Source organism: Danio aesculapii, chromosome 23 (assembly GCF_903798145.1).
Source record: "Danio aesculapii chromosome 23, fDanAes4.1, whole genome shotgun sequence".
NCBI lineage: Eukaryota > Metazoa > Chordata > Actinopteri > Cypriniformes > Danionidae > Danio > Danio aesculapii.
In genome coordinates this window covers 28411067-28437720 of record NC_079457.1, presented here as the reverse complement: position 1 = coordinate 28437720, position 26654 = coordinate 28411067, and the positions used below count along the sequence as shown (strand labels likewise).

General features: G+C 38.4%; 1 protein-coding gene across 1 annotated transcript in view; it reads right to left on the bottom strand.

Moving 5' to 3' along the window:
- The window catches only part of cntn3a.1 (contactin 3a, tandem duplicate 1), a 177233-nt gene that overhangs the window by 43139 nt on the left and 107440 nt on the right, over window positions 1–26654 (bottom strand). The window contains exons 10-11 of the mRNA XM_056449420.1: window positions 18502–18631; window positions 2646–2796 (exon numbers count right to left, since the gene is read on the bottom strand). Coding sequence (XP_056305395.1) covers window positions 2646–2796; window positions 18502–18631 — 281 coding nt within the window. The remainder of the gene's footprint in view (window positions 1–2645; window positions 2797–18501; window positions 18632–26654) is intronic.

Below are 26654 nucleotides of genomic sequence, written 5' to 3'. Positions count from 1 at the left end.
TGATTTCAAACCTTTGAACCATAAACTGTACAGTAGCGCACACTATATGTGTTACTACTGTATGTTTCTCTTTATGAATAAATCCAGAAATGACTGACAAGTTTTCAGACCATTTCTACATGCAGATTCAACAAGAACATTTTAATTGAAGGCACAATTTATGTTTTAATGCTTTCAAAGTATATCCCTAAAATTTTCGGTAATATTGTCTAATAAGTTTATTCAGTCATTAATTTTCCATCGGCTTAGTCTCTATTCCAGGGGTTGCCACAGCGGAATGAACCGCCAACTATTCCGGCATATGTTTTATGCAGTGAATGCCCTTTCAGCTGCATCCAACTACTGGAAAACACCCATACACTTTTACATTCACACACACTTACACTACGGACAATTTAGTTTACTGGAGCACCCGGAGGAAACCCACGCAAACATAGGGAGAACATGCAAACTCCACACAGAAACAAGCTTTCTAAGTTCATCAACTCCCCCAAACTACACCTGGATATTGAAAGCTTTCAGCAGTGCTTCCGACTGAGCCAAGCCCAGATTGATGAGCTGTTGTTTGTGTCGGCTGAGCTGTTGTTGGTGTTCTCTCGGGACACCAACAACAGGCACTATTTCATTGTCACACCCCCACTAGAGAAAGCTCCTGATTGGTTAATGCTACACGAATGTTTGCTGAAGTTCAGATTTTCCAACTTGAGCAATTCTTGTGAGACACGCATCACACGTACAAAACGTTTAACTTGCGCCACTTCATTTGCGCAAATCACCTCACTCGTGCCGCCTCCTTCACGCGAATCGCGCCGCAGGATGTCTATTTGCATCTTTCCATTGACTTAACTTGTAAATCCCTTGCGCTTGACGCTTCATCCGTGAAGACACATTGCTTACTGACTTTTAAACCTAAATCCATGGTACCACAACTGACCCAACCGGGACTTGAACCAGTTGACCTTCTTGCTGTGAGGTGACAGTGCTAACCACTGAGCCAACGTATCACCTCTCCAATAGGTTATGTTTATTAATTATGTATGGAAATATCTCCATTATTTTATATTCATATAAAAGTTAACTGTTATGCTGGGTTTATACCAGATGTGGCACACACGTCAAATTCGCTTCACAATAGCTGTTCATTCGCGTCATGGACTGCACTTCTGTCTGCCCGGTGACTCTAGCTTAGTTTCTAAATGGCTAACATGAATTTTATTAATACTGCAGTTGTGCTTTATGTCCTTTAGGAAGGCTGAAAAACAGCGTAGATTTGTTCGGCGCTGTGTCTGAGTCCATTAGATTGTTTCAGAGGTGTACCCAGCTTTCTAAGTTCATCAACTCCCCCAAACTACACCTGGATATTGAAAGCTTTCAGCGGTGCTTCCAACTGAGCAAAGCCCAGTTTGATGAGCTGTTGTCTGTGTCGGCTGAGCTGTTGTTGGTGTTCTCTCGGGACACCAACAACAGGCACTATTTCATTATCACACCCGTACTAAAGAAAGCTCCTGATTGGTTAATGCTAAACGAATGTTTGCTGAAGTTCAGATTTTCCAACTTGAGCGATTCTCGTGATACACGCTTCAAACGTACAAAACGTTCAACTTGCGCCACTTCATTTGCGCAAATCACCTCACTTGTGCAGCCTCATTGATGCGAATTGTGCCGCAGGATGTCTATTCACATCTTTACATTGACCTAACATGTAAATCACTTGCGCTCGACGCTTTGTCCGTTAAGATACATTGCTTATTGACTTTTAAACATAAATCCATGGTACCACAACAGACAAAATTGCTACATTAAAAAAAGTAATACAATAAATATAGTGTATGATTATATGTTTCTTTCAAAATAAAGAAGAAATTAAGAAGAACTTGCTATATTTATTGTATTTTTTATAATGCATCAGTATTATTCATTTATTCATTCATTCATTTTCTTTCCGGCTTAGTCTCTTTATTAATTAGAGGTTGCCACAACGGAATGAACCGCCAACTTATCCAGCATATATTTTACACAGCGAATGCCCTTCCAGCTGCAACCCAGCACTGGGAAACACACATACACTTTTGCATTCACACCCACATGTACACTACTGCCAATTTAGACTGTGGGGGAAACCAGAGCACCCGGAGGAAACCCACGGCAACACGGGGAGAACATGCAAACTCCACCCAGAAATTTCAGCTGACCCAGCTGGGGCTTGAACTAGCGACCTTCTTGCTGTGCAGCAACAGCGCTAACCACTGAGCCACCATGTCACCCAAATCAGTGTTATATTTTAACCAAATAAAACTTTATAACATTAGAAATGAATGTTCTTCGTCAACACTTCCATAAAGTAAACTTTTCTCCTAATCACAAGGCTCTGTATTAAAATCCACAGTTTGAGTGATCAGTGGTTGGTTGATTGTTCAAGTACTGTTCATGCTTTTCTGTTTTTTTTCTTTCTTTCCTTCTTTTTTATTTCTAGATCAAGTAAATGCAAATGCAGCGTCTGTTGTGTTGAGACGTTTTGATGTGAATAATCAAGCCTTTGATCAGTAACAACCCTCCGCCTGACCTGAATCATATTGCTCCGTCTGTATAACTTTAATAAAGCACTCGTTCTCGGCAAACAAAGGGAAATAGTCTGGTAAAAATACCTGTGGCTCTCTCGCAGGGCCTCCTTGCCCTTCCTCCAGGAGATCATCCCGCGTGGAGACATGCGAGGCCTGCACTCAATCAAAACATCTCCACCCTGCCGAGCCAATGTCTGCGCCTTCAGCACACTGTTGGAGAAATCTGGAGCCACTGCTGAGGTGAAGAAGAAAACAAGCAGCTTACAAAACTGACAGAGAGAGAGAGAGAGAGAGAGAGAGAGAGAGAGAGAGAGAGAGAGAGAGAGAGAGAGAGGAGAGAGAGAGAGAGAGAGAGAGAGAGAGGAGAGAGAGAGAGAGAGAGAGAGAGAGAGAGAGAGAGAGAGAGAGAGAGAGAGGAGAGAGAGAGAGAGAGAGAGAGAGAGAGAGAGAGAGAGACAGACTGACACACTTCAAAAGTAAAATTAGATATACGATGTCCGAAAGTGCCAACCTCATTTAAATTTAAAGCGACAGTCACCTAAATGGCACAATTTGGCTCAAAGCCTAAAAGGGGCAGTTTCAAAGAGTTATAAAACATTATCTGTTGGGTACTTTGAGCTGAAGCTTCACATACTGTACACACTATAGGGACTTCAGAAACTTATTTTACATCTTGCAAAATGGGCCATAATAGGTTCCCTTTAAGGAAACATACAGTAAAAAAAAAATTTATTTTTGTAACTTTGTTTCCAATTTCCAAAAACTGAAAGCTCTCCTGTCCCTGTGTTGAGGAAAAATTGTAATTAAGTGCAGATGTAGTGTCCCTTAATATGAATAAATATGTGAAATGCAAATTCAGAATATTTATTGCTGAAAAACTTTCTTTTCATAAAGTACATCCTGTTATTCTTGCTATCCAGAAAGGCAGCACTGGTAAAAGGTTTGTTTGAGCTACGTCATCAACTATTCTTACGTCATCAACTATTCATACATGACTATTTATACATGACTTTTACATGTCCTTAATTGACTTAATTGCTTTAAACAGTATATCACTTTTCAAGAGTTCACACTTAGCTGATGATTAATAAAGGCTCCCGGGAGAGAGCCTTGAGCTCTGAATATCCTCAAGCCCGGGGCTTCCTCCTATTAGAAGGAGAGGGGAGTTTGAGCTCAGGTAGGTCTCGAGAACTCTCCTGCTTGTCAGCTTGCTGAAAAGTGTGTGGCTAAAGCCTGGTTTATACTTCTGCGTCAAGTGATCGGCATGACCCACGGCGCATGCAACACGTGTAGCTGTGCATTTATACTTCTGCGCGCTGTTTCTGTTGCGCTACAATAACACTTCCGAAACGCTAGTTGGCACTGAGGTGTTAATGTTCCTCTGTGTCAAGTTTCTTCGCTGGTGTTTTGTTTTTTCTGAACGCTTCCTTAATGTACAAGTGGCTCAAACTCGCTCATTTGGAACTGGCAGACGTGCAACAACTTTAATTATAAGGTAAACACAAAACAAAACTTTCCATCCGGAGCTCTTTCATGGGACTCCACACTTGTAAACAATCGCTCCATGGGTCTTGCGTGGCTCTCAGCCCTGCCCACACTCGTCAGCGCTACCAAGCTGACCAATCACAGGGCTTGCGCTACGCGTCGTTGCGACGTGTAGTTACGTGTAGTAGGGTATGTGTGCGCTTGACGCAAAATAATAAATCAGCCTTAAGGGTTGTCTTAAGATGCTGATTTGGAATAGTCAATTGGCTTTTGGTGTATGTCTTTGGACAGTGGGAGGAAACTGGGGAACCCGGGGGAAACCAGAGAAAACACGGGAAGAACATGCAAACTCCACACAGAAATGCCAACCAGCACGGTGAGTGGCTGAACCAGCGGCGTTCTTGCTGTGAGGCAACAATGCTAACCACTGGGCCACCGTGCTGCCCTATCAGAAAAGGGGAGTATTAGGGGTGGAAGGGGAGATTCTTCAAGGCGAAGTTAACTGGAGTGGAAAACTCTGTTTATTTATAGTGTGCCAGTATTAATCTGATTGGTGCAAAATACAGAACTGGTGCGGTGCCAGCCATGTTTAATCACAAGCACGTGATCCTCTCGAAATTAGTTTATAAATAAACCACACTTGGAATTAAATGACATTATTTGTCAATTGGGAGTAAGTGCAGATGCAGTATCACTTAAGCCACATTCACACTACGAGTGACTCGCAGCGACAAAGTGACATGTGTTTGTTCATTTCAACGGACAGTGACCACTTGGCAACTAGGTGGGTGTGTCGATAACAGGATAAAATTTAGAATCCTTCAACTTTATGCAAATGAAGAGCGACTTTCTTGAGCGACAGCCAATAGGAGCACACGTAGAGCTCACATGATCCTTTCTCAGCTCGCTCAGAGGCTGGTTGTATTCTTTATGTTGTAGACCTACACAGACCTGCATTTGCAGTAGGCCGCCACTCATAGCGACAGGCAGCTTCAAAGTCGCTGCTAGTGTAATCATACAGTACATCTTATTATTAATGTTATCCAGAGAGGCAGCACTGGTGAAAGGTTTGTTTGAGTTGCATCATCAACTATTCAGACATGACTTAAAGGGCCTTAATTGTCAAAAGGTTTATATAATTACAAACAAGCTAGCCCAGATGGAAAAATTAACACAAAAGAACATAACACATTATTATTGAAAGATTGTATTATATTACTTTAAAAATCTACCCCAACACTGGTGATGTTGCCCATTACAGTTCAATGCAGGTGTCAGGACTGAATCGGCTTGCCACAGTTTTCATTTGTGTGTGAGACGAAGAAACATCTGGTGCTGTTAACACTCATTTACATATTTTATGAGCTCTTCAGTTCTCAACTGATAAAAGCACAATAACATGTACATTTAGCACAGCACTCAGCATTGTTTGAATGTTTGGAAAGTTCTGTTGCATAATATATCATAAAAACCCTTTTTTCTTTTTGCTATAAATTTAGTGATCCTGTTATAGATTGTTAGTAAATGCAGCTAAATCAACAACATTCTCATTAGAAATACATTGAGTCACTATGGTGTCATTATAGCTGATTAAAGTAGAAATGGACTCATAATTTATCAAATTTGACTAATTATGTTATTTCCTGTCTATCACGCCCTCTGTCCAATTATGTAGACTATACAGCTATAGTCTTTGATGAACAGAAAGAGTTTATTCAGAAGAGTTAATTTATTACTGAAACATATTTATTCATTATTATTACTATTCGGATAATTAATAAATTAATTAATTTGTGAATGAACGAATGGATGGATGAATGAATTAATTAATTAATTCAGTCAATCAATCAATCAGTCAGTCAGTCAGTCAGTCAATCAATCACTCATCTTGACCCCAGCTATTTCAATGATAGTGGAAATTTGATATTAAAACCTTGTATCTTTGTTAAAGAACAATATTTTGATGAATGAATCAATCCATTTTAATCAAACAAATGAATGAATGAATGAATGAATGAATGAATGAATAGATTATTAAATAAATAATCTTGACCCAAAAATCTTTAAATGATTCTGAATGTTTTAACAAAGAATATTTCTAATATTTAAAAAAAATATTTTAAAATCACAAATATACTGTATTATTTAAATCACATATGTATTAATTAAATCTTTAACTGGTTTGGGTTTAAGTTTATTATGCCCATGAAATCCCATTCAGATGTACCTGAAAAAGGTTTAGTTCATTTTATACATTATTTGAATACAAGGACACAGCAGTGCTTTCTATCAATAAGATTTGAAGAGCTCTTATTTTGTTTTTACGTATAAATCAGAACCGAAAATCCTGTTATTTTGGTGCTTTTCTTTGTTATTTGTGTGGTTATTATTTGATATTTCATCACTAGACAGCGTGGGGCTGTGATTTATAATAATAAAATGCTTTTGGGGTAGTGGTATTTTAGTTAGAGACTAATTTTAGGTTAGAGATCAGACCGTTTAGAGATTTAGTTTTTGAGCTTGCCTGACCGCAGTAAAATTACCCCCCAACAGTAAAACATTTCTTTACAGAAAATAATAATCCAGATGAGAACTTCATTTACAGAAATCAGCTAAAGCTAATAAATCTCTGACATTTTAGTCTCTTTGCTGATCTTTAAAGAGCCCTTATTATGCATTAAAAAGGGTCATATTTTGGTTTAGGGGTCTCCAGAAACAATCTAATATGCATGCAAGGTCAAAAACATTTTCATTGTTTTATAATATGCATTTATTTTTACCTAATTATCCCAGCGACTCTCATATGACTCGTTCAGCGATTCGTTTGTTCCCAAATCCCTCCTTAGCATGATTTTAATCTGCGCTGATAGGTCTGATGACCCAGTCTGCTGTGATTGGTCCACTGCGTTCAGAGAAACACAGATTATCAACATTTTTTAAATGGTCAGAGTGCAGCGTGTATGTGTGAGCATACCTGCCAACACTCCCGTTTTTCCCAGGAGTCTCCCTAATTTCAGACCCGCCTGTTTTGTTATTTCTCCTGAAAAACTCCCCCAATTTCCAGTAGTCTTTTCTGATCCTTCCTTTAACAAATGGCCGACGAATGCCCCATTGTACGTGTATAGATTGCTGAAGCATTGATCAGAAAAATGACAAGAACACAGCACAAGGCTGGGGCGATAATGCTGAGGTATTTTTGCAAAAATAAACTATAAGGGGTTCAATTTTCCCAGGCTAGGCTGAAGACTCGTTACTGCGGCAATTCATTCAAACTCTTTTATAGATAACTTTAGAAAAAAATTTTCCACCCTTTGGAAAAAAAAATTTCCACCCCTTATTAGTAGTGATGACTTCATGAATTTTTTTCAGTGATAAAATAGAAGGCTTTAGACAGAAAATGGAAGATGTTAAACTTTCTGCACCGCCTTATACTTCAGATCCAGTAAACATCCCACTGAATCAAAATTACCTACAGTGCTTCAAAATCATAGAACAGGAAGAGCTAGATAAAATTATAAATAGCTCTAAACCAGCTATGTGTATGTTGGACCCAATTCCAATAAATTTACTGAAAGAATTGCTACCTGTTGTAGGAGAACCTCTAACGTTATCAACTCTTCTTTATCTTTAGGCCATGGTCCAAATCTTTTCAAGTTAGCTGTTATTAAACCTATTATTAAGAAACCACAACTGGACCCCCGCAACTTAGCTAATTATAAGCCTATTTCAAATCTTCCATTTATGTCTAAAGTACTAGAAAAAGTTGTTTCTGCCCAATTATGCTCCTTTCTGCAGACGAACAATGTTTTTGAAGTGTTTCAGTCCGGTTTCAGAGCTCATCACAGTACAAAAACCGCATTAGTGAAAATAACCAACGATCTACTCTTAGCTGCTGACCAAGGGTGCATCTCGCTATTAGTTTTGATCGAACTTATTGCTGCAATTGACACCATTGACCACAATATCCTCATAAATCGCTTAAAGTCTACAGGTGTCCAGGGACAGGCTCTACAATGGTTTAAGTCATACTTAGCTGACCGTTACCAGTTTGTGAATATTAATGGACAGCCTTCACAAGTCAGCCCAGTAAAGTATGGGGTGCCTCAAGGATCAGTTTTAGGCCCTAGTTTTAGGCTGTTTACAATGTATATGCTACCCCTGGGAGACATTATTAGAAGACATTGGATCAGCTTTCACTGCTATGCAGATGATACTCAATTATATATTTCAACTAAACCTGACGAGATGTCTGAACTGTCTAAGCTAACTGAGTGTATTAAAGATGTTAAAGACTGGATGACCAACAATTTTCTTCTCTTAAACTCAGACAAAACAGAATTATTACTTATTGGGCCTAAATCCTGTACACAGCAGATCCCACAACTCGACCTACAATTAGAGGGATACAAAGTTAGCGTTAGCTCTACTATAAAAGATCTGGGTGTCATATTAGACAGCAATTTAACTTTTGAAAATTATATATCCCATGTCACAAAAACTGCTTTCTTTCATCTGAGAAATATCGCTAAGTTACAAAGTATGCTATCCATCTCAGATGCAGAAAAGCTAGTCCATGCTTTTATGACTTCAAGGCTGGATTACTGTAATGCTCTGTTTGCTGGCTGCCCAGCATCCTCATTTTTAATAAACTTCATATAGTACAAAATGCAGCTGCCAGAGTCTAAAAAATATGATCATATCACCCCAATTTTATCCTCCCTACACTGGCTGCCTGTTAAGTTTCGTATTGAATTTAAAATATTGCTTCTTACCTACAAAGCTTTAAATAATCTAGCTCCTGTTTATCTAACAAACCTTCTGTCTCACTACAATCAAATTCGCTCTTTAAGATCTCAAAACTCAGGGCTTCTGGTAGTACCTAGAATAGCAAAGTCGAGTAAAGAAGGTCGAGCCTTTTCATTTATGGCTTCTAAACTCTGCAATAGCCTTCCTGTTAATGTCCGAGGCTCAGACACACTCTCACAGTTCAAAACTAGATTAAAGACCTATCTTTTTAGTAAAGCATAAACTCAGTGCACCACTTAGCGGTATGATACATGAATGTGCTCCACACAGGTTTCTTCATCTCGTTTATATACACTATGAACAGCAGCTACGCTAATTATTCTCTTTATTTCCACCTGGGGATACTCATGCAATTCCATTGCATGGTTCGAGATCTGTAGAGCTGCGCATCGATGGATTACTCTTCAGTGTTTAGACTCTCAGTAGGGATTTTTAAACCACACTGAACTGAGCTAAACTGAACTTAAACTTTGAAAAATGAGCTACACTTTTTCAGTTTACTATTATCTTTTATGTGAAGCTGCTTTGACACAATTTTCATTGTAAAAGCGCTATACAATAAAGGTGAATCATAGATGAATCAATAGTTTTAAACACGATGCACTTTCAGATTTAAGTCCTAGCTGGATATTTCACTTCACTTAGGGCTGTGTTACACAAAAAACCCATAATAGGGGCTCTTTAAACTAAAAGGCCGCTAAAATGGCCTATGGTTTTGTCTCTGTCCAATGACAGTGCGCGTTTCATTTACAAGTGAGAAAGGGTTTAGCTTGACCTGATGCGAAAGACTGGTTACTGGTTACTCCCACGTGTGGACGTGTGGCATTTTTAAACTTGACTTATTTTTCAACTCGAGAAATGCATGTAGCAAAAGGAAAATAAAAGCAAGTGGCAAATAGAAAAAGAAAAGCATTTGTCAAATGTCTTTTTAAAAAGCTATTTAAATTGTGCATTTAAATGCATTTCAAATGATTTATAAATATACATTTCTATTGTTTGATTAATCAGCGTTTCAAACATGAATTAAATAAACATTTATAAAATTGTCCATTTATTTAAACATAATAAAGTTATTTTTAAATGCACTGATTTATTGCATTATTCAAAGGACATTTAAAAACACAATTTTTATTTATTTCTTATATTGTTTATTTAATTGTTTGTTAATTGTCCATTTAAATTGTGATTCATTTATACACATTCATTTATACACATTTTAAGTCATTAAATTGAGAATTTGATTCTCACAATATAAAACCCAACAGTCAACTTTATCAAATGAAATGAGTGTAGTTAACTCAAAATTTACTGAAAGTTAATTCTTCTCATTTGAAAAGAGATTTGAACTCAGTGTTGAAGGTAATAAGTTAATTAAATACCTCATTACTTCAACCTAAATGGAGTAAGTTCACAGTACTCATATAAATTAGTTTAACTCAAATGGTTTGTAGCAATCAGTTTCCTCAATCGGTTTGAGTAGTCTCAACTTATTGGGTTTTACAGTACTCAGTTTGTTTGAGTTCTCTTCATTTACTGGGTTTTACTGTGCTCAGATTGCTTTATTTACTCAAATGGATTAAGTTCAGAGCACTCATTAGGATTAGTTACTGAACTTAAATTGTTGTAAACGGTTTCCTCAAATGGTTTGAGTTTTCTTAACTTTTTGAGTTTTACAGTGCAGTGTTGAAAGCTTATATATGGTTCTTAATATTTTTGTTGAAAGAATGATCATTTTTAGGGATGTTAAAAAAATGGAAATCTGGGCATTACGGTGGCGCAGTTGGTAGCACGTTTGCCTCACAGGTCTCAGCTGGGTTATTTAGCATTTCTGTGTGGAGTTTGTTTGTTTCCCAGTGATGGGTTGCAACTGGAAGGGCATCCGCTGCGTAAAATATATGCTGGATAAGTTGTTGGTTCATTCCGCTGTGGCGACCCCAAATTAATAAAGGGACTAAGCCAACAAGAAAATGGATGAATGAATGAAGATGGAAATCTTTTAGAACATCAAAAATTTGTCATCATCTATTTAATCTGTCCTTGCTAAAGGAAAGAAGAAGACTTTTTCACACACACAAAAAACCCACAACTTGTTATAACCCCAAACTTAGTTGCTAGCACTTTTAAAAAAATAAATGAATACCGACACACTTCAGTCTACACAACCCATCAAACGTCTACATCTCTATTTGCTACTCTCCTTACAACATCTCATGGCCGTTCTCACTTTCCAGAGGCGGACAAGGAGGATGTTTTTAATGCGATATACTTACTTAAGAGCACACTCAAGAGCTCACGCTTCCCCCCCACACAACACTAAGTCAAACCGAGTCAAGCCAGCCAGCACAAATCTAAAGGCTCTAAAGTGCGAAGACTGTCTACCTCACATCTCCCCGAGGCAGCAATTTCAGCATACTAGACTTTGCAGGCTGTTTGGCATCCATCTGCACTCAGCGCTGACAGCATCAAAGCACCCATTGTGCTGACAAATGACAGGACTAGGGAACAGAGCACTTCTCTCATCCGCCGCATGATAAAATGGCCTCCAACGTCAGCTCCTTTAATCTTCAGCGCAGAGATGGGTTTGATCATTGATCCTGTCAAAAGTTATTCTACTCCTCATAATAGCAGGTCAACTGTTTTTAAATGCAATGTAAAAGGGCGTAGTAAGACTAATGAGAGGAGGTGTTCCCTGACAGCGTGCTTAGAATGAGCTTATGAGGAAAACTAAAGCCAAGTAATGCTATGCTGCAAAACCAAACAGATTTCAGATTACACGTACACAAATTTGTGAGGAGAAACTGAATCTGATTAACTGCACATTGCAGAACTAATCTTCCATCTTTAGTTGCTATAAATGTGGTGGGTGTGTTTGTGCCAAGTAGGATGCAATCCTGTATGTTGCTCTGGAACATAATTCTAGTTCAAAATTATAATCCATACCTAATCCCTATCCTGAAATCTAACCCTAACTTTGAATTATTCCTAAAATCAAAGTGGATTAATAATTGAATGACAATTATGTAGAAGCATGTAACCCAAACGGTAAGTCTACATTGGCTTAATGTTCCAGGATCAACACAGATGTTAGATGCAGGAACATATTCTACTTTGTGAAATCACACTAGCCAAAATCACATTAACCATATAACAGCTGTATATTATTTTACTACAGTTAAATGTGAAATTATTCATTCACCTGGGGTATGAATAATTTTAGATTAATTGTATATATAAGTAAAAGGATTTTAGTATCTTTAGTATCTTAATACTTCACTATCATTGAAAGATCTGGGGTCAAGATTATTGATGGGTTGGTTGGTTTGGTTGGTTGGTTGATTAATTGGTTAGATGGTTGGTTGGTTGGCTGGTTGGCTGGTTGGTTTTGTTAGTTTAGTTGTTTGGTTTGTTGGTTTGGTTGGTTTGGTTGGTTGATTGGTTGCATGGTTGGTTGGTTTGGTTGTTTAGTTGGTTGACTTGGCTGGTTTGGTTGTTTGGTTGGTTGGTTTAGTTGGTTGGTTGGTTTGGTTGGATGGTTGGTTGGTTGGTTAGTTTTTTTGGTTGGTTGGTTTGGTTGGTTTGCTCATTTGGTCGGTTGGTTTTGGTTAGGTGGTCTGGTCGGTTGGTTGGTTTGGTTGCCTTGGTTGGTTGGATTGGTTGGTTGGATTGGTTGGTTGGTTGTTTAGTTGTTGGTTTGGCTGGTTTGGTTGTTTGGTTGGTTGGTTGGTTGGTTGGGTTGGTTTGGTTGTTTGGTTGGTTTGCACCTTGTTACAAGATGAAAAATAAGTCCCTGATGTGTGTGTATGTGAAGTTTTAGCACAAAAACCAAACAAATAATGCTCCCGAAACTGCCCCTTTTAGGCTTTGATCCTAATTGTGCTATTTTAGTGACTGTAACTTTAAATCCAACTGAGATTGGAGGGTTAAAGAGGGTGGAGCTACAAATGTATATGTGTCAGCATAGTGGCAGATTCAAAAACAAGACCAACGTCCTATGCTAATGATGGAGAGATTGTCACTAATGGGCAGGGCTTTCTCTCTCTGATGACATATACAAAGAATGCCAAGTAAGGTGTTTCTGCACACTATTTTTATTAAGTGTGATTATAAAAAATTAAATAAATAATAATAGTAATAATAATAAAAATATAAAAAAATTACCAATAGAAGATATTTATATTTAAAGACTGTTGCCATACAACTGTGTTTAAACCTCTTATAAAAATAATTTTTGCATAATAGGTCCCATTTAATCAGAATCAGAATCAGAATCAGAATCGGTTTTATTGCCAAGTGTGCTTCACACACACAAGGAATTTGTTTTGGCTACAGAAGCTTCCAGTGTACATAAAGTGACATGTGACAACACAAAATAATCTGAAAAAATAAAATAATAATAATAAAAAATGATGAACATTAAACAGATGCGGTTAGTGAAGAAACCTGGATGTTGAGTTGTATGTACAGATTGTTATAAATATACAGGTTACAAGGTGCTGTGTACAAGTGCGAATGTAGAAAGTATTGCATTGTATATTGATATAAGGTGCTGTGTACAAGTGCGTATGAGAAAGTATTGCACATATTTATAGCACAGTAGGGGAATATTTAACTGTTCATGAGGAAGATGGCCTGAGGAAAGAAACTTATCCTGTGTCTGGCTGTTTTTGTGCTCGGTGCTCTGAAGCGCCGACCAGACGGTAACAGTTCGAACAGGTAGTGTGCTGGGTGTGAGGCGTCCAGAGTGATTTTGCGAGCCCTTTTACTCACTCTGGGAGAGTACGGTTCTTGAAGTGTAGGAAGGGTAGTGCCAGTGATTCGTTCAGCAGTCCGGACTATTCGCTGTAGTCTACGGAGGTCAGTTTTGGCAGCTGAGCCGAACCAGACGGTGATTTAAGTGCAGAGGATGGATTGGATGACAGCTGAGTAGAACTGTACGAGCAGCTCCTGTGGCAGGTTGAACTTCCTCAGCTGACGTAGGAAGTACAGTCTCTGCTGGGCTTTCTTCACAATAGAGTCTATATGAGTGTCCCACTTCAGATCCTGAGAGATGGTGGTGCCCAGGAACCTGAATGACTCTACTGCAGCCACAGTGCTGTTCATGATGGTGAGTGGGGGGAGTGCAGGGGGGTTTCTCCTGAAGTCCACTATCATCTCCACTGTTTTGAGCGTGTTCAGCTCCAGGTTGTTGTATCTGCACCATAACGCCAGCCGCTCCACCTCCTGTCTGTATGCAGACTCGTCACCGTTCTGGATGAGGCCAATAACAGTAGTGTCGTCTGCAAACTTAATGAGTTTGATGGAGGGGTCTTTTGCAGTGCAGTCGTTGGTGTACAAGGAGAAGAGCATTGGAGAAAGAACACATCCCTGGGGGGCACCAGTGCTGATGGTGCGGCTGTCGGATGTGATTTTGCCCATTCTGACTAGCTGTTGTCTATCTGTCAGAAAGCTGGTGATCCATTGACAGACAGAGCTAGGAACAGAGAGCTGGGCCAGTTTGTACTCAAGCAGTGATGGGACGATGGTGTTAAAGGCAGAACTGAAGTCCACAAACAGAATCCTTGCGTAGTTCCCTGGTTTGTCCAGATGTTGTAGGGTATAATGCAGTCCCATGTTGACTGCATCATCCACAGACCGGTTTGCTCTATAGGCGAACTGCAGGGGGTCCAGCAGGGGTCCAGTGATGTCCTTCAGATATGCTAGCACCAGTCTTTCGAATGACTTCATGGCCACAGATGTTAAGGCCACAGGTCTGTAGTCATTGAGTCCTGTGATCTTTGGCTTCTTTGGGATTGGGATGATGGTGGAGCGCTTAAAGCAGGATGGAACTTTGCGCTGTTCCAGTGATCTATTGAAGATATGGGAGAAAATGGGAGCCAGCTGGTCAGCGCAGGTTCTCAGACAGGCTGGTGAGACACCATCTGGCCCTGGTGCTTTCCTTCTCTTCTGTTTACTGAAGATCTGACGCACATTTTCCTCACTGATCTGAAGAGCAGGGGGGGAGAGGAAGATGGCTGGAGGTGTTGATGGCTGTGTAGGGCGATGGTCCGGGCTGTGTTTATGTGGTGTTGATGGCTGTGTAGGGAGATGGTCCGGGCTGTGTTGATGTGGTATTGATGGCCGTGTAGGGCGATGGTCCGGGCTGTGTTGATGTGGTGTTGATGGCTGTGTAGGGAGATGGTCCGGGTGGGTGTGAGGTGTCTGGTCATAGGTGTCAAACAGACAGGAGAAATAGGTGTCAAACAGACAGGAGAAACAGGCTATCATTGAGGTGAATGGTGAACCGAGAAAGTATTGACAGTTCTTGTAGTGAGTACTGAGAGTTCTTGTCATATGATAGCACTATGTTCTAAACAAAAAAGTGATAATGTTGGAAATGTTGAAGCTGTCTGAATATTTTTGACTAGAGATTACTAATGACACTATTGTCTAATTATAGCTGTTTTAGAGAAGAATTGAAACTCCCTCAGAATTAATGACCCCTATGACTGATTGTCCAGGGTTTTTAGGTTCTTTTCAACAAAATGTTTTTTAGCCAGATGAAAAAGCCAAGTGCTTCTCTGAAAATGCCTGTAGGGGCTGTTCACAAAATAGTTTTTGCTTTGAAATAAACTCAAGATACGGGCAGTGAAAAACCCAAAGCCTCAAGACACGTTTTTGATGTAGAACCTCATTTAACTTGAATGCAGTGTCAAGTGTGAGTGTCATTTGTGCTTTTAGTGGCCACACTTTAACATTTAACTTCTCCTGTTATGTGTTCCTCTATTATTTGTATGTGTTATCATTTTTTTAATGTATTAGTTCACTTTTTTTTTAATCTGTTATTATTTACTCACTCTCATGCAGTTCCATTCCCCTGACACCTTCATTCATCTTCAGAACACAACTAAAGCTATTTTAGATTAAATCTGAGAGCTCTCTCCAAGCTAATCTTTAATATGTGTACAGAACACTACGCTCTTCCAGAATTAGATGGTTGACACTGTGGTAACTAACTGCTAAGCTTTTCACATCTTTGGTGGTCATTATGTTTGACCAATTTTTGATTACATTACCAATCCCTTTTTTATGTTGTGCAATTTGAATTAAACCACTGACAACTGATACACAGTGACTTTTGTACTCTTTTAGTTCTGCTGTGCTCAGATCGGGGTAACGGATCTAGCAAGAGGGGGGTGGGTGATTGGCGCAGAGATGGCGGGGCGTTGGATGGCAGAGGGGTGTCACGGACGAAAGTGAAGAGCAGGGGGATTTGTCGCAGATGAAAGTGAAGAGGGTTGAGTCACAGAAGAAAGTGAAAGTCAACAGCGGACGGCAGAGGAGGGCGGTTGAGGAGGGGGATCAGTAAAATAAGGTGCCAGATCAGATTTCAGAGGTGCCGGATCCGGCGTGTTCCGGCACAAATTAAGCCCCGGCTGTGCTGACATAGGCTCCATTCACACTGCCAGCGACTTTATCGCCACTTGTTGCCAGAACTTGCACTGGTTGCCTAGTTTCATTTGTGAATGACCTTGACTCCCTAATGTATAACATCTGTTTTCTTGCCACTAAAAACAAACACATGAGGGGAATTGATATAGAGTTTAATGTCAACAGTGAAGGTGGCACCAACGCATGCATTTTGTCATTGTGGCTATATACAGTATATAGTAATTTCATTACCATTATATGTATAAAGTGCAAACCTCTGTCTGTTTGGGTTCACAAAAAGTTCAGACTCGTGTCAGCGCAGTGAGTATTCCCAGCTGGTACAGGAAGAGCAGGTCAATTAAGCCACCATCACCCCACTACAGCAAATGAATCATGTGACCATCACTCCCATTGATAAAGTCATGTTTGTGAAAGATATAAGTAGAACTTTTGTTGTTTTTCATGCCAATGTCCTATTGCCAACAATCACTGTTGCTCTTGTTGCTAGAAGTCTGCATCTTTCCATTAAAATGAATTTTATTGACCTACTTTGTCGGTGTGTGTCTCTGGCAAAGTGAAGGATGGGTTATGATATTATTTATTAACCTATTGTTATCACCAAGTAATGATTAATTTTCCAAAGTGATGTTTCACTATTTATCACATTATCTCTATAAAGTATTTGGATTCATTTTGGTTTATGTCTATGTTTTTTGCTTGCTGCTTTTTCCGACTAATTTCTGGCAACATGAAGGAATCAAGAATTGTACCTTTTCCCCTGTGATCTCTTCCTCCATGAAATTAGTTATTATTGCACACAAACAAAAGAGAGACACATCTCACATGTAAGTTTAAGCAACTTTCATTTGTGTTTAGTATTTGCTATACTTGGCAAATTTTATATTAAAGCACCGAACTGCAATTTAAACTCACCCACCACATTTTTGACCCTTGTGGAGCTGTTTTTTTTTTTTTACATTTGTGGCACTGCTTGCTAGGGTTTGGTACAGCTCACAGTTATGGGGTTTTCCACTATGTACTCTACCCATGAGTACCTTTTTCAGTACCACTTGGAACTGAGGTTCCAAGCAAGTCAAACCATTACCAAAATGTGACATGTAAACACTGCAGATCACTGATTGGCCAGAGTAGGAGGAACTATGACATCAATTTCTATGTAAAATCCTGAAAGCAAGTTAGCATTTTAGCAGTTTCGGTTCCCTCCTTATGTTTTATGTTCCCTCCTTATCCCTTCCCTATGTTTATAATATATGGCGTGGATTATGATATAATAAATTGAGAGTGTAAATCTTCGTCATGGACCATATTTCTAAGAATAAGCCTGAAATGTTGTTGGAAGCAATATGGTGCTGATGTCACAAGCGAGCACCCCGAAGGCAGTGTGGTCTGTTTATAGCCTAATGATAGCTTTTCAGTTGTGGGTTAATGCAACATTGGGTTAATGCAAACTATCATGACTCCAAAAATAGTCATCAAATAGGCTGTCAGTGAAAATCTAATAGATGTCTAGCAATAGCCCCCCAAAAAAGATTAGTCGTCAAATAGACGAGGAAAAAAACTGCAAGTTGTGAGGTGTACAACATCTACAAATAATTTTGCCTTGTTTAAGCCAATATGTCTATGTTTATTAATCTAAACATCTCTGTTTAGCCTATTAGACATCTTTTAAACATAAAACGTCCACACCATTGCATTTGCAACACAAGACATCAAACCTGCTAAAATTAAATAAACTGTCAGCAACAGCTGCTGTAGGTTTTAAACAACTGTTGCACACAATTTAGGGCTATTGTGGTAACAGATAAAATTCAGACATTCCACTCATTGTGAAATGCCCATATATGTATTAATAATCTATTCAGGCAAGGTGAATTCTGAGGTTAATTCTAGAAGAAAAGACTTGAGGCACTTAACTGGTAATTCCACACCTCTTTTAGATGGTTTGTATGAGCCCAAAATACACATAGGTTACATGTGAAAAGCAGGGTAAAAAGGGAAATAAATACTCTTAAGCAATACAAAACTCTCTTACATTTCACTCATAATAGTTCTGTCTTCAAATACTTAAGAATCCGTTTAAAAGACAACTGAAAAAACAACAACAACAACAACAACAACAACAACAAAACACTAGCCTCAGGAAATAGAGTGCACACATTTGTGGGCCCACAGCTTATATTGCCTAAAATACAATATAAATAATAAAAGTGACTTGACTTACCAATGACTCTGAGTTCAGCATTGGCAAACACTCGGCCGTGGCGGTTTTCAGCAATACACTGGTACATCCCAGTATCAGACATTGTCAAACTGCTGATGGACAATGCTCCATTTATCACCTGGATTCTGTCCTGGAAACATAGCAACAACCCAACAATGCAATTTAAACAGTAACATTTAATGCAAATTCTTTCAGCTGTTTTCATTTGCACGGATTTACATTTGCATCATAGCCTAGCTTGAGTTACATATATGCAATTTATACATAGACAGTTTCTGCAATAAAGAAAATCCATTTTGACAAATGAAATATAAAATGGCATGATATCCTCTTTTTACTGGTCTTGTACACAAGGTTTAAAAACATTTCGATTACATTTTGTTATGAAGACAGCATTTAAACAAACATTGTAATTAATGCTCTTTCCTTTTTAAATATTTCCCAAGTGCTGTTTTCTAGCCACACCCAGGCCTGATTAATGCCACACCTGTTTGCAATCAAGGAATCACTTAAATCAAGAAGTCAATTAAACAGGACTTGCCTGACAAAGTGAAGTAGGCTGAAACAACCTAAAAACTAGACATCATGGTGAACTCCAACGAAATTCAAAAACAAATCAGAAAGAAAATAATTAAGATCTACCAGTCTGGAAAGTTCTAAAGCCATTTCTGAAGCTTTGGCACTGCAGTGACCACAGTGAGAGCCATCATCTACAAAAAGTAAAAACATGGAACAGTGGAGAACCTTCCCAGCAGTGACCAGCTGGCCAAAATTACTGCAAGAGCACAGTGACAATTCATCCAAGAAGTCACAAAAGGCCCCACAACAACATCAAAAGGACTGCAGGCCTCACTTAAGGTGAGTGTTAAGGACTCCAACATAAGAAAGAGATTGGGCAAAAAATGGTTCTAATAGAAAAACCAATGCGGATCTATCGATCGATCGATCGATCGATCGATCGATCGATCTATCTATCTATCTATCTATCTATCTATCTATCTATCTATCTATCTATCTATCTATCTATCTATCTATCTATCTATCTATCTATCTATCTATCTATCTATCTATCTATCTATCTATCTATCTATCTATCTATCTATCTATCTATCTATCTATCTATCTATCTATCTATCTATCTATCTATCTATCTATCTATCTATCTATCTATCTATCTATCCCATTATGCATGGCATAAAAGTAACACTGTATTTCATAAAAGAATAAAAGAACATCATATCAACAGTAAAATATAGTGGGGGTAGTGTGGGTAGGTTGTTTTGCTGCTTCGTGTAAAGACTTGGAGTGGCCTAGTCAAAGTCCTGACATGAATCCAATTGAGTAGCTGTGGCATGACCCTAAAAAGGTGGTTTATGCTCAAACACTCCAATGTGGCTGAATTACAACAATTCAGCAAAGATGAGTGGGCTAAAACTCCCCTACAGTGCTTTAAAGTTATCGAAAACACTTGATTGCAGTTGTTGTTGCTAAGGGTGGCCCAACCAATTACAATAGGTTTAAGGAGCAAACACTTTTTCTCACAGGGCTATGCAGTTTTGTATTTAGTTTTCCCTTAATAATAAATCCTTCATTTTAAAACTTTATTTCTGTCATGTGACAAATTTAAATTTTAAATAGTTTGATGATCTGAAACATAAAGGTATGATAAAAAAAATGCAGTAAGGGGACAAACACTTAATCACACCACTGTATATAATATAAAAGAAAAAAATAATAATAATAAAGGGACACAACCCACGTCTGCCATATTGATGTGAAGTGTCTATTATTAAATAACAGACAGATGTGAAGCATGCATAATGGAGGATGAACTTAATCCCACAGTAGCTGTGTATTGCTGCTGATATGTACAATATAATTGTTATTTATTTATTTTTCTCAAGCCAAACACTTACTCATAAAGCCCTTGTTATGCAGCCATTGTGTTCACTTGAGTGTGAAAACTATGAATGGTGCATTCAGGTTGAATGAACTGAGACGTAAAAGGCTGTGATATCTGCACTCACACTCTGCACTTCAGAGTCTGATGCCAATAGCTTTATTCCACTTGAATTTCATTGTTCCAATACATCCGGGAAAATGGTAGAACTTTCAGCCCATGTGATCTTCTCTGATTTTCTGGGTTGTATTTCCCAAACAATAATGTAACTCGCTGCTGATCATAGTATAATGCATAATTCATGAAACTAACTAGTTAGTTACAAGCTAGTTTTCTGAACTATGATACATAGTTTGAGCTACGTTGGCTAAACTCTGTTCCAGATGAAGTCAGAACTAGGAATTTCAGCTCTGAAATGTCCCATTGCTAACCTCAATGTGTTCCAGTCAATAGCACATTACAGTCGCATATCAGCCACATGAGGTCACCATAAAATTCATTTCTTTATTCACTTTCCTTCGGCTTAGTCCCTTATTTATCAAGGGTCGCCACAGTGGAATGAACCTCCAACTATTTCAGCTGATATTTTACACACCGGATGCCATTCCAGCTGCAACCTATTACTGGGAAACACCCATAAACACTCTCAGATTCACCCATACAATATGCCAATTTGGTTTATTCAATTCACCTATAGCACATGTCTTTGGACTGCAGGGGAAAGCACCCGGAGAAAACCTACGCCAACACGGGGAGAACATGTAATACCAACTGGCCCAGCCAGGACTCAAACCAGAGACCTTCTTGCTGTGAAGCGACAGTGCTAACCACTGTGCCACAGGCCACGCTACCATGAAATGAAAAAAACTTAAACATGTGTATTTAAAGAAAATTTTATCTCAACAGATGATGGATAACCAGTAAACCAATGTCATCTGAAACCATTTCAAAAGTAGTATTAAAGGGGTGGTCTAGAGTGAATTTTTAAGGCTAGGTTGTGTTTATTGGTACAAAATAATGTGTGCTCATGCTTCATTTGTAAAAAAAAAATGTTATTTGTTTCATATATCTTACTTTAATTATATAATGCTACTCAGCTAAGATGAAAAACACTCATATTTTCTAGTTCTTTCGAAGGCCAGCTCTCAAAAGGCTCTGATTGGTCAGCTAACATAATGTGCTATGATTTGCGTATTGGCTCCACGTCACCAGGAAGCATCATGCCTTTACTAGCATGTGCTTTGCCTCTGCTGTGTAGATACTGTCAGTCAGAGTAGCTGTTAGCCGTATCAGTTTGAATCAGACAGAAAATGAAAACAACACAGCTGAACCTCACGCCTGCTCTCTAAAATAAAATCTGACCAGTGTCTTTCAAATATGTTTAGGTTAGTAGCATGTGTAAGTAATATGAAATGTTCACATATCTTTTGCAAGGTAGTTAATTGAGATGTAGAACGCAGGGAAACCAGCTGCATAGAGAGACATTGCAGTGCTGGTGAAGATTGTGTGTTACAGCCGTTTGACTGATAAAAATGAATTTGTAGCTCAATTGTTAATGGTGACAAACAGCATTGTTTACATCCTTGTTTACGTCCTCTCTACAACATAAGGTTAACGCTAGACACTTTGCAGGGGTGTATGCGTGTAACCTGAAGCGTTTGTGATCTCATTAACCCGGATGTATTTTTTTTTAGTCCCCAAACTTAATTTGCTGTAGGCTTACACAGCTTGGCTTACACTAAGCTAACTCTGTAAAAGCCAATGTCTCCCTTTTCATTAAATTTTGACCGTATTACATTCAGAGATGTAGATTCTCTAACACATGGAATGGAAACAGTGTTTTATTTACAGACATTTTATGTGATGGTTTGAAAAGCAACCCTGAGCGGTATCATAAACAGGCCATTTCAGACGTGTGTGTTGTGTTGACTGGGGTAAACTAGAGAGGATCAGCGCAGCCTCCAGAAGCAGAGACAAATGGTGGCATAAATCAGCTTTATGGGGGTAATTAATTAGGGGTGACGTTCCACTGAAATCAGCAGTTTCCCCTCGACGGGAGAGCGCTGTTTGAGTGGGCTGCGCTGCACCAGACTGATTAAGTTGCCCACCTGAATAGACATCACAAAGATTGCCTCAACATTATGGCTATTGGCTTGGCATGTGCAATATTGTTGCTGAGGTAAACATTTGCACAAGCAGAGGATGATTTGCTGTGGCATCATTGAGGAAAGAAGTTATGTGGGAGAGCTACAAATATTTAAATATATAATTAAAATGAGAAAAGTATTTAATACTGTAGTTTATTTATTTATTTCACATGGACATCACAATTACACTTGACAACCAAATATGTGTTTAAGTGTTTTAGCAGACTTGCTAACTCTCAACACCTGTCCATGGGAGGCTTGACAAAATTAAAATAAAATAAATACATATACAAAATAATATAATTATACTTTACATAAAATTACTGTAAAGCAAAAGGAAAGGCGGCATGATCAAACAAACTATTAATAGACTATTTGTGCAAATTGCTGTTTTGATGCTGTTTGTTGTTTTGTAACTACTTTAAAAAAAAAAAAAAATTATTTAAAGATTTACAATGACAGAACAGTGGTATAGGTGTCTCATGTCATCATATACAATAATATAACAATCTATTATACAATTGTCCATCTGCTAATAATTCAAGTCTTTTGTGAAGGGTAAAATTAACAAAAAATTAAAAAATTAAAATAAAAATTAAATAAAAATCAAGATACATTCTCCAAAAACTCCCATAGAGGATTCCAGATATGCCAGAAATCATCAGATTTCTGACGCAAGTCATAAGTCAGTTTTTCCATAGGTAAGAAAATGGCAACCTGATTTATCCACATATTGACAGAAGGAATGATAGGAGAGGACCACAGCAAAAGAATACATTTTCTTGCAAGATATGTACAAAAGTGTAACACAGATTCTAGTCCATGACTAAGTTGTAGAGCAGTTTTACAATTCAGAAGGTAAACAGCTGGAGAAAGAGCAAAAGGTTTACCTATAATCTTCTGAACTAATTTGTGAATTTCTTTCCAGTATGTCTTAATCATGTCACAGTCCCAGAATACATGCATCACAGTACCAACATTGGATTTGCACTTAAAACAACACTGAGAAACATTAGGGAATATCTTATTTAAACGAACTGGCGTTAAATAAGTTCTGTAAAAGAATTAAAAATTTTGCTCATGGTTTGATATTGTGGCCCCTTTGAAAAATATGCCAGAGCAGATAGAAAGCCATTCTTCTTCACTAAAATTTGTTCCACAGTCTTTCTCCCATATAACTTTCAAGGAGGTAAAGGAAGAACACCCTTCATTTGATAACATTGAGTAAAAAAAGATACCTTCCCTTTGAGGGAGAATGAAGAATACAATTGTTTTTCCATGTCAGAAAGATCAAGACGTATCCTGCCATCCTTAAAAGACGATTCTAGAAAATGTCGTAGTTGCAAAAATTTGTAAAAGTCATTATTTGGTAAATGAAATTCCTGTTTCAATAACTGAAATGATTTCAGATTCCTGTTTTCAAATATCTGATCTAATTCCAAAATGCCCTTTAGTCTCCATGATCGAAAACCAATGTTTTGAATAGCAGGGGGTAGATCAGGGTTACACGAAATAGGAGATTTTAAAGAAAGAGTACAAGGAATATTCAAATAGTTTACCACATCTTTCCATGCCAAGAGAGTGTTTGATACTGTAAAGATGCTGAATACAGAGTCAAGTACACTATTAATAAACGGTAAAGTACATAACAAATTTGGGGAGCTTCTCATAGATTCTATACCCAGCCACTGAGAATCCATTCTATTAAGAAACCAGTTTAACATATTTTTTATCTGGGCAGACCAAAAATATAACTGAAAATTGGGTAATGAGACCCCTCCTAATTCTCTGGGTTTCAGTAAAGTAGAAAATTTAACTCTAGGCTTTTTTTTATTCCAGATAAATTTTGATATGATGAAATGTATTTTTTTAAAGAAATCAGTCCATTTAAAAAAAAAATAGTCCAATCTAGAATAGGAACTGTGGGGATGAGAATAGAATGTATAGTTTCTGTCTTTTGAATGTAATTCCCTCCAAATGTCTACTAGGCCTAAATCTTTACATATATGCTGCAGAGTAAAAGAGGATTTTTTTACTTGTCAGGGTCTGCGGGGAGGATCTATCCAAATTGTTATTAATAATACAATTAAAATCACCACCTAAGAATCCCAGATTTGTACATAACTTATTGAATTGTAAGACTGTATGAGATATAAAGGTGGGATTGTCAGTGTTTGGAGCATACACATCTCCAATAGTGAGGTGTACACCATAAATGTGGCCTGAAACTAGTACAAATCTACCTTCAGAATCAGATTCTACATGCTCCAGGCTGAATGGGATATTCTTGTGGATTAGAGTTGCTAAACCCCTCCTATTTGATGTAAAAGATGAGTAATAAATCTGACCCACCCACTCTCTTTTCAGTTTACAATGCTCTGCGTCTGACATGTGAGTTTCCTGCAACAGAGCAATGGATATACAGGCTTTTTTCAGGAATGTAAGAATTTTCTTTCTCTTTATGACATGGCCGATACCCTTCACATTCCAAGTAACTAGTTTAATGATACCCATGGAAAAAAAAATAAAGGATACAATGTTAAGATGCTGATGGACAAATAAAGAATCTGGCATATAGAGGACACCATATTTGAACAGAACAGTACCACTGATTAAACACTGAATAACCCTAAGAAAAGCCACCCCCCCAGGCCCCATCCCCAAACGATAGGGCACAAATAACACCAGAAAGTCACAAAATACAATTAACGTAAGTAACGTTAAGCCTGTTACCATACTACAACCACTGAGAAAAACAGCTCCATTAAGAATCGCTCCTATAGCAACTATGATATGAAAACAAAATTGAGTTAACCGAACCCATATCAAATTAACAATTATTTAATTATCATATAAAAAAATATTAATCCCAAACGTATCACTATAATATTAAATCACTTATAAAAAACAGAAAAAGGTCCTACAGTACCAGAAGTAAACCTATATTAGGGGCAGAGATGCAATGTTCAACTAATGGATTTACATTGTGGCGAAAAAATAAATAAGAAAATCAAGTGATAATAAAAAATTTTTAAAAAAAGAGTTATAAAACAAAAGAAAGTAGATGAAGAAGAAAAGGAAATTAGTGGGTTAAAAAAAATAAAGGTAATCCTCAGAAAGTTACATTATGAGTTACCCGTCCAAAGAGTCCAGAAATGATTTCGCTGAGATCGGATCCTCAAAAAAGCGGATTTTACCCAAATGTAAGCATCTGAGCCGGGCGGGATAGGCGAATCCGCGGTATAATCCACGAGAGACCATGATTTTGACAACTGGGTTGAACTTGCGACGCTTCTGCAGGACACCAGCAGATAAATCTGAATAAAACCGAAGCTCTGCACCCCCGTGTGAGATCTTTTTCTTCAACGCTGCTCTCAGAACGGTTTCTTTATCCGTGAACCGCAAAAACCGCACCAATACACTCCTTGGATGTGAATTTGGATTATTTGGCGCAAAAGACGGAGATCTGTGAGCCCTTTCGATATCCAGTGTGAAAGAATCAGTGGGCACCTCTAACCAATTGGGGATGGAGGAGCGGAGAAACGACACGAGAGGACCGGAGCCTTCCGCTCCTTCAGGTAGACCAACTATTCTCAAATTTTTCCGACGTCCTCTGTTCTCTAGATCGTCAACTTTTGACTGGAGTTGTTCCACCTTGGTCAGCAAATTGGCAAGCTGGCCTTCAGAGACTGCTGCCCTGTCTTCGGCGGATGATATCCTACCTTCAGCCTCCGTTAAACGAGTTTCAATACTCTCGATCTTCTCGGTGAGGGTCGCAAACGAATTTTGCAGTGATGAGACGGACCCAGCAATTCCCTCCAGCCGGTTAGTTATCGCATCCAGACGGGAGCCGTTGGCCTTTATTTCAGAGAGTACCAGCGCCATATCTGATTGGGCCTCGGCCGCATCGACGTTAGCGTTAGCCTCAGTTGGTGTCGATGAGTGAGTTGTCTTTTTTTTGTCCTTTTCTTTACCTTTCTGCGACCGCGTTGATCCGAAAATTGGAAATTCTTTGTCAGAAATCGGTTCAGACATGGTAGGTGATCCGTAAAAACGAGAGATTCGGAGGAAAATATGTAAAATCTTGAAAATTAGAGCGGAGCTAG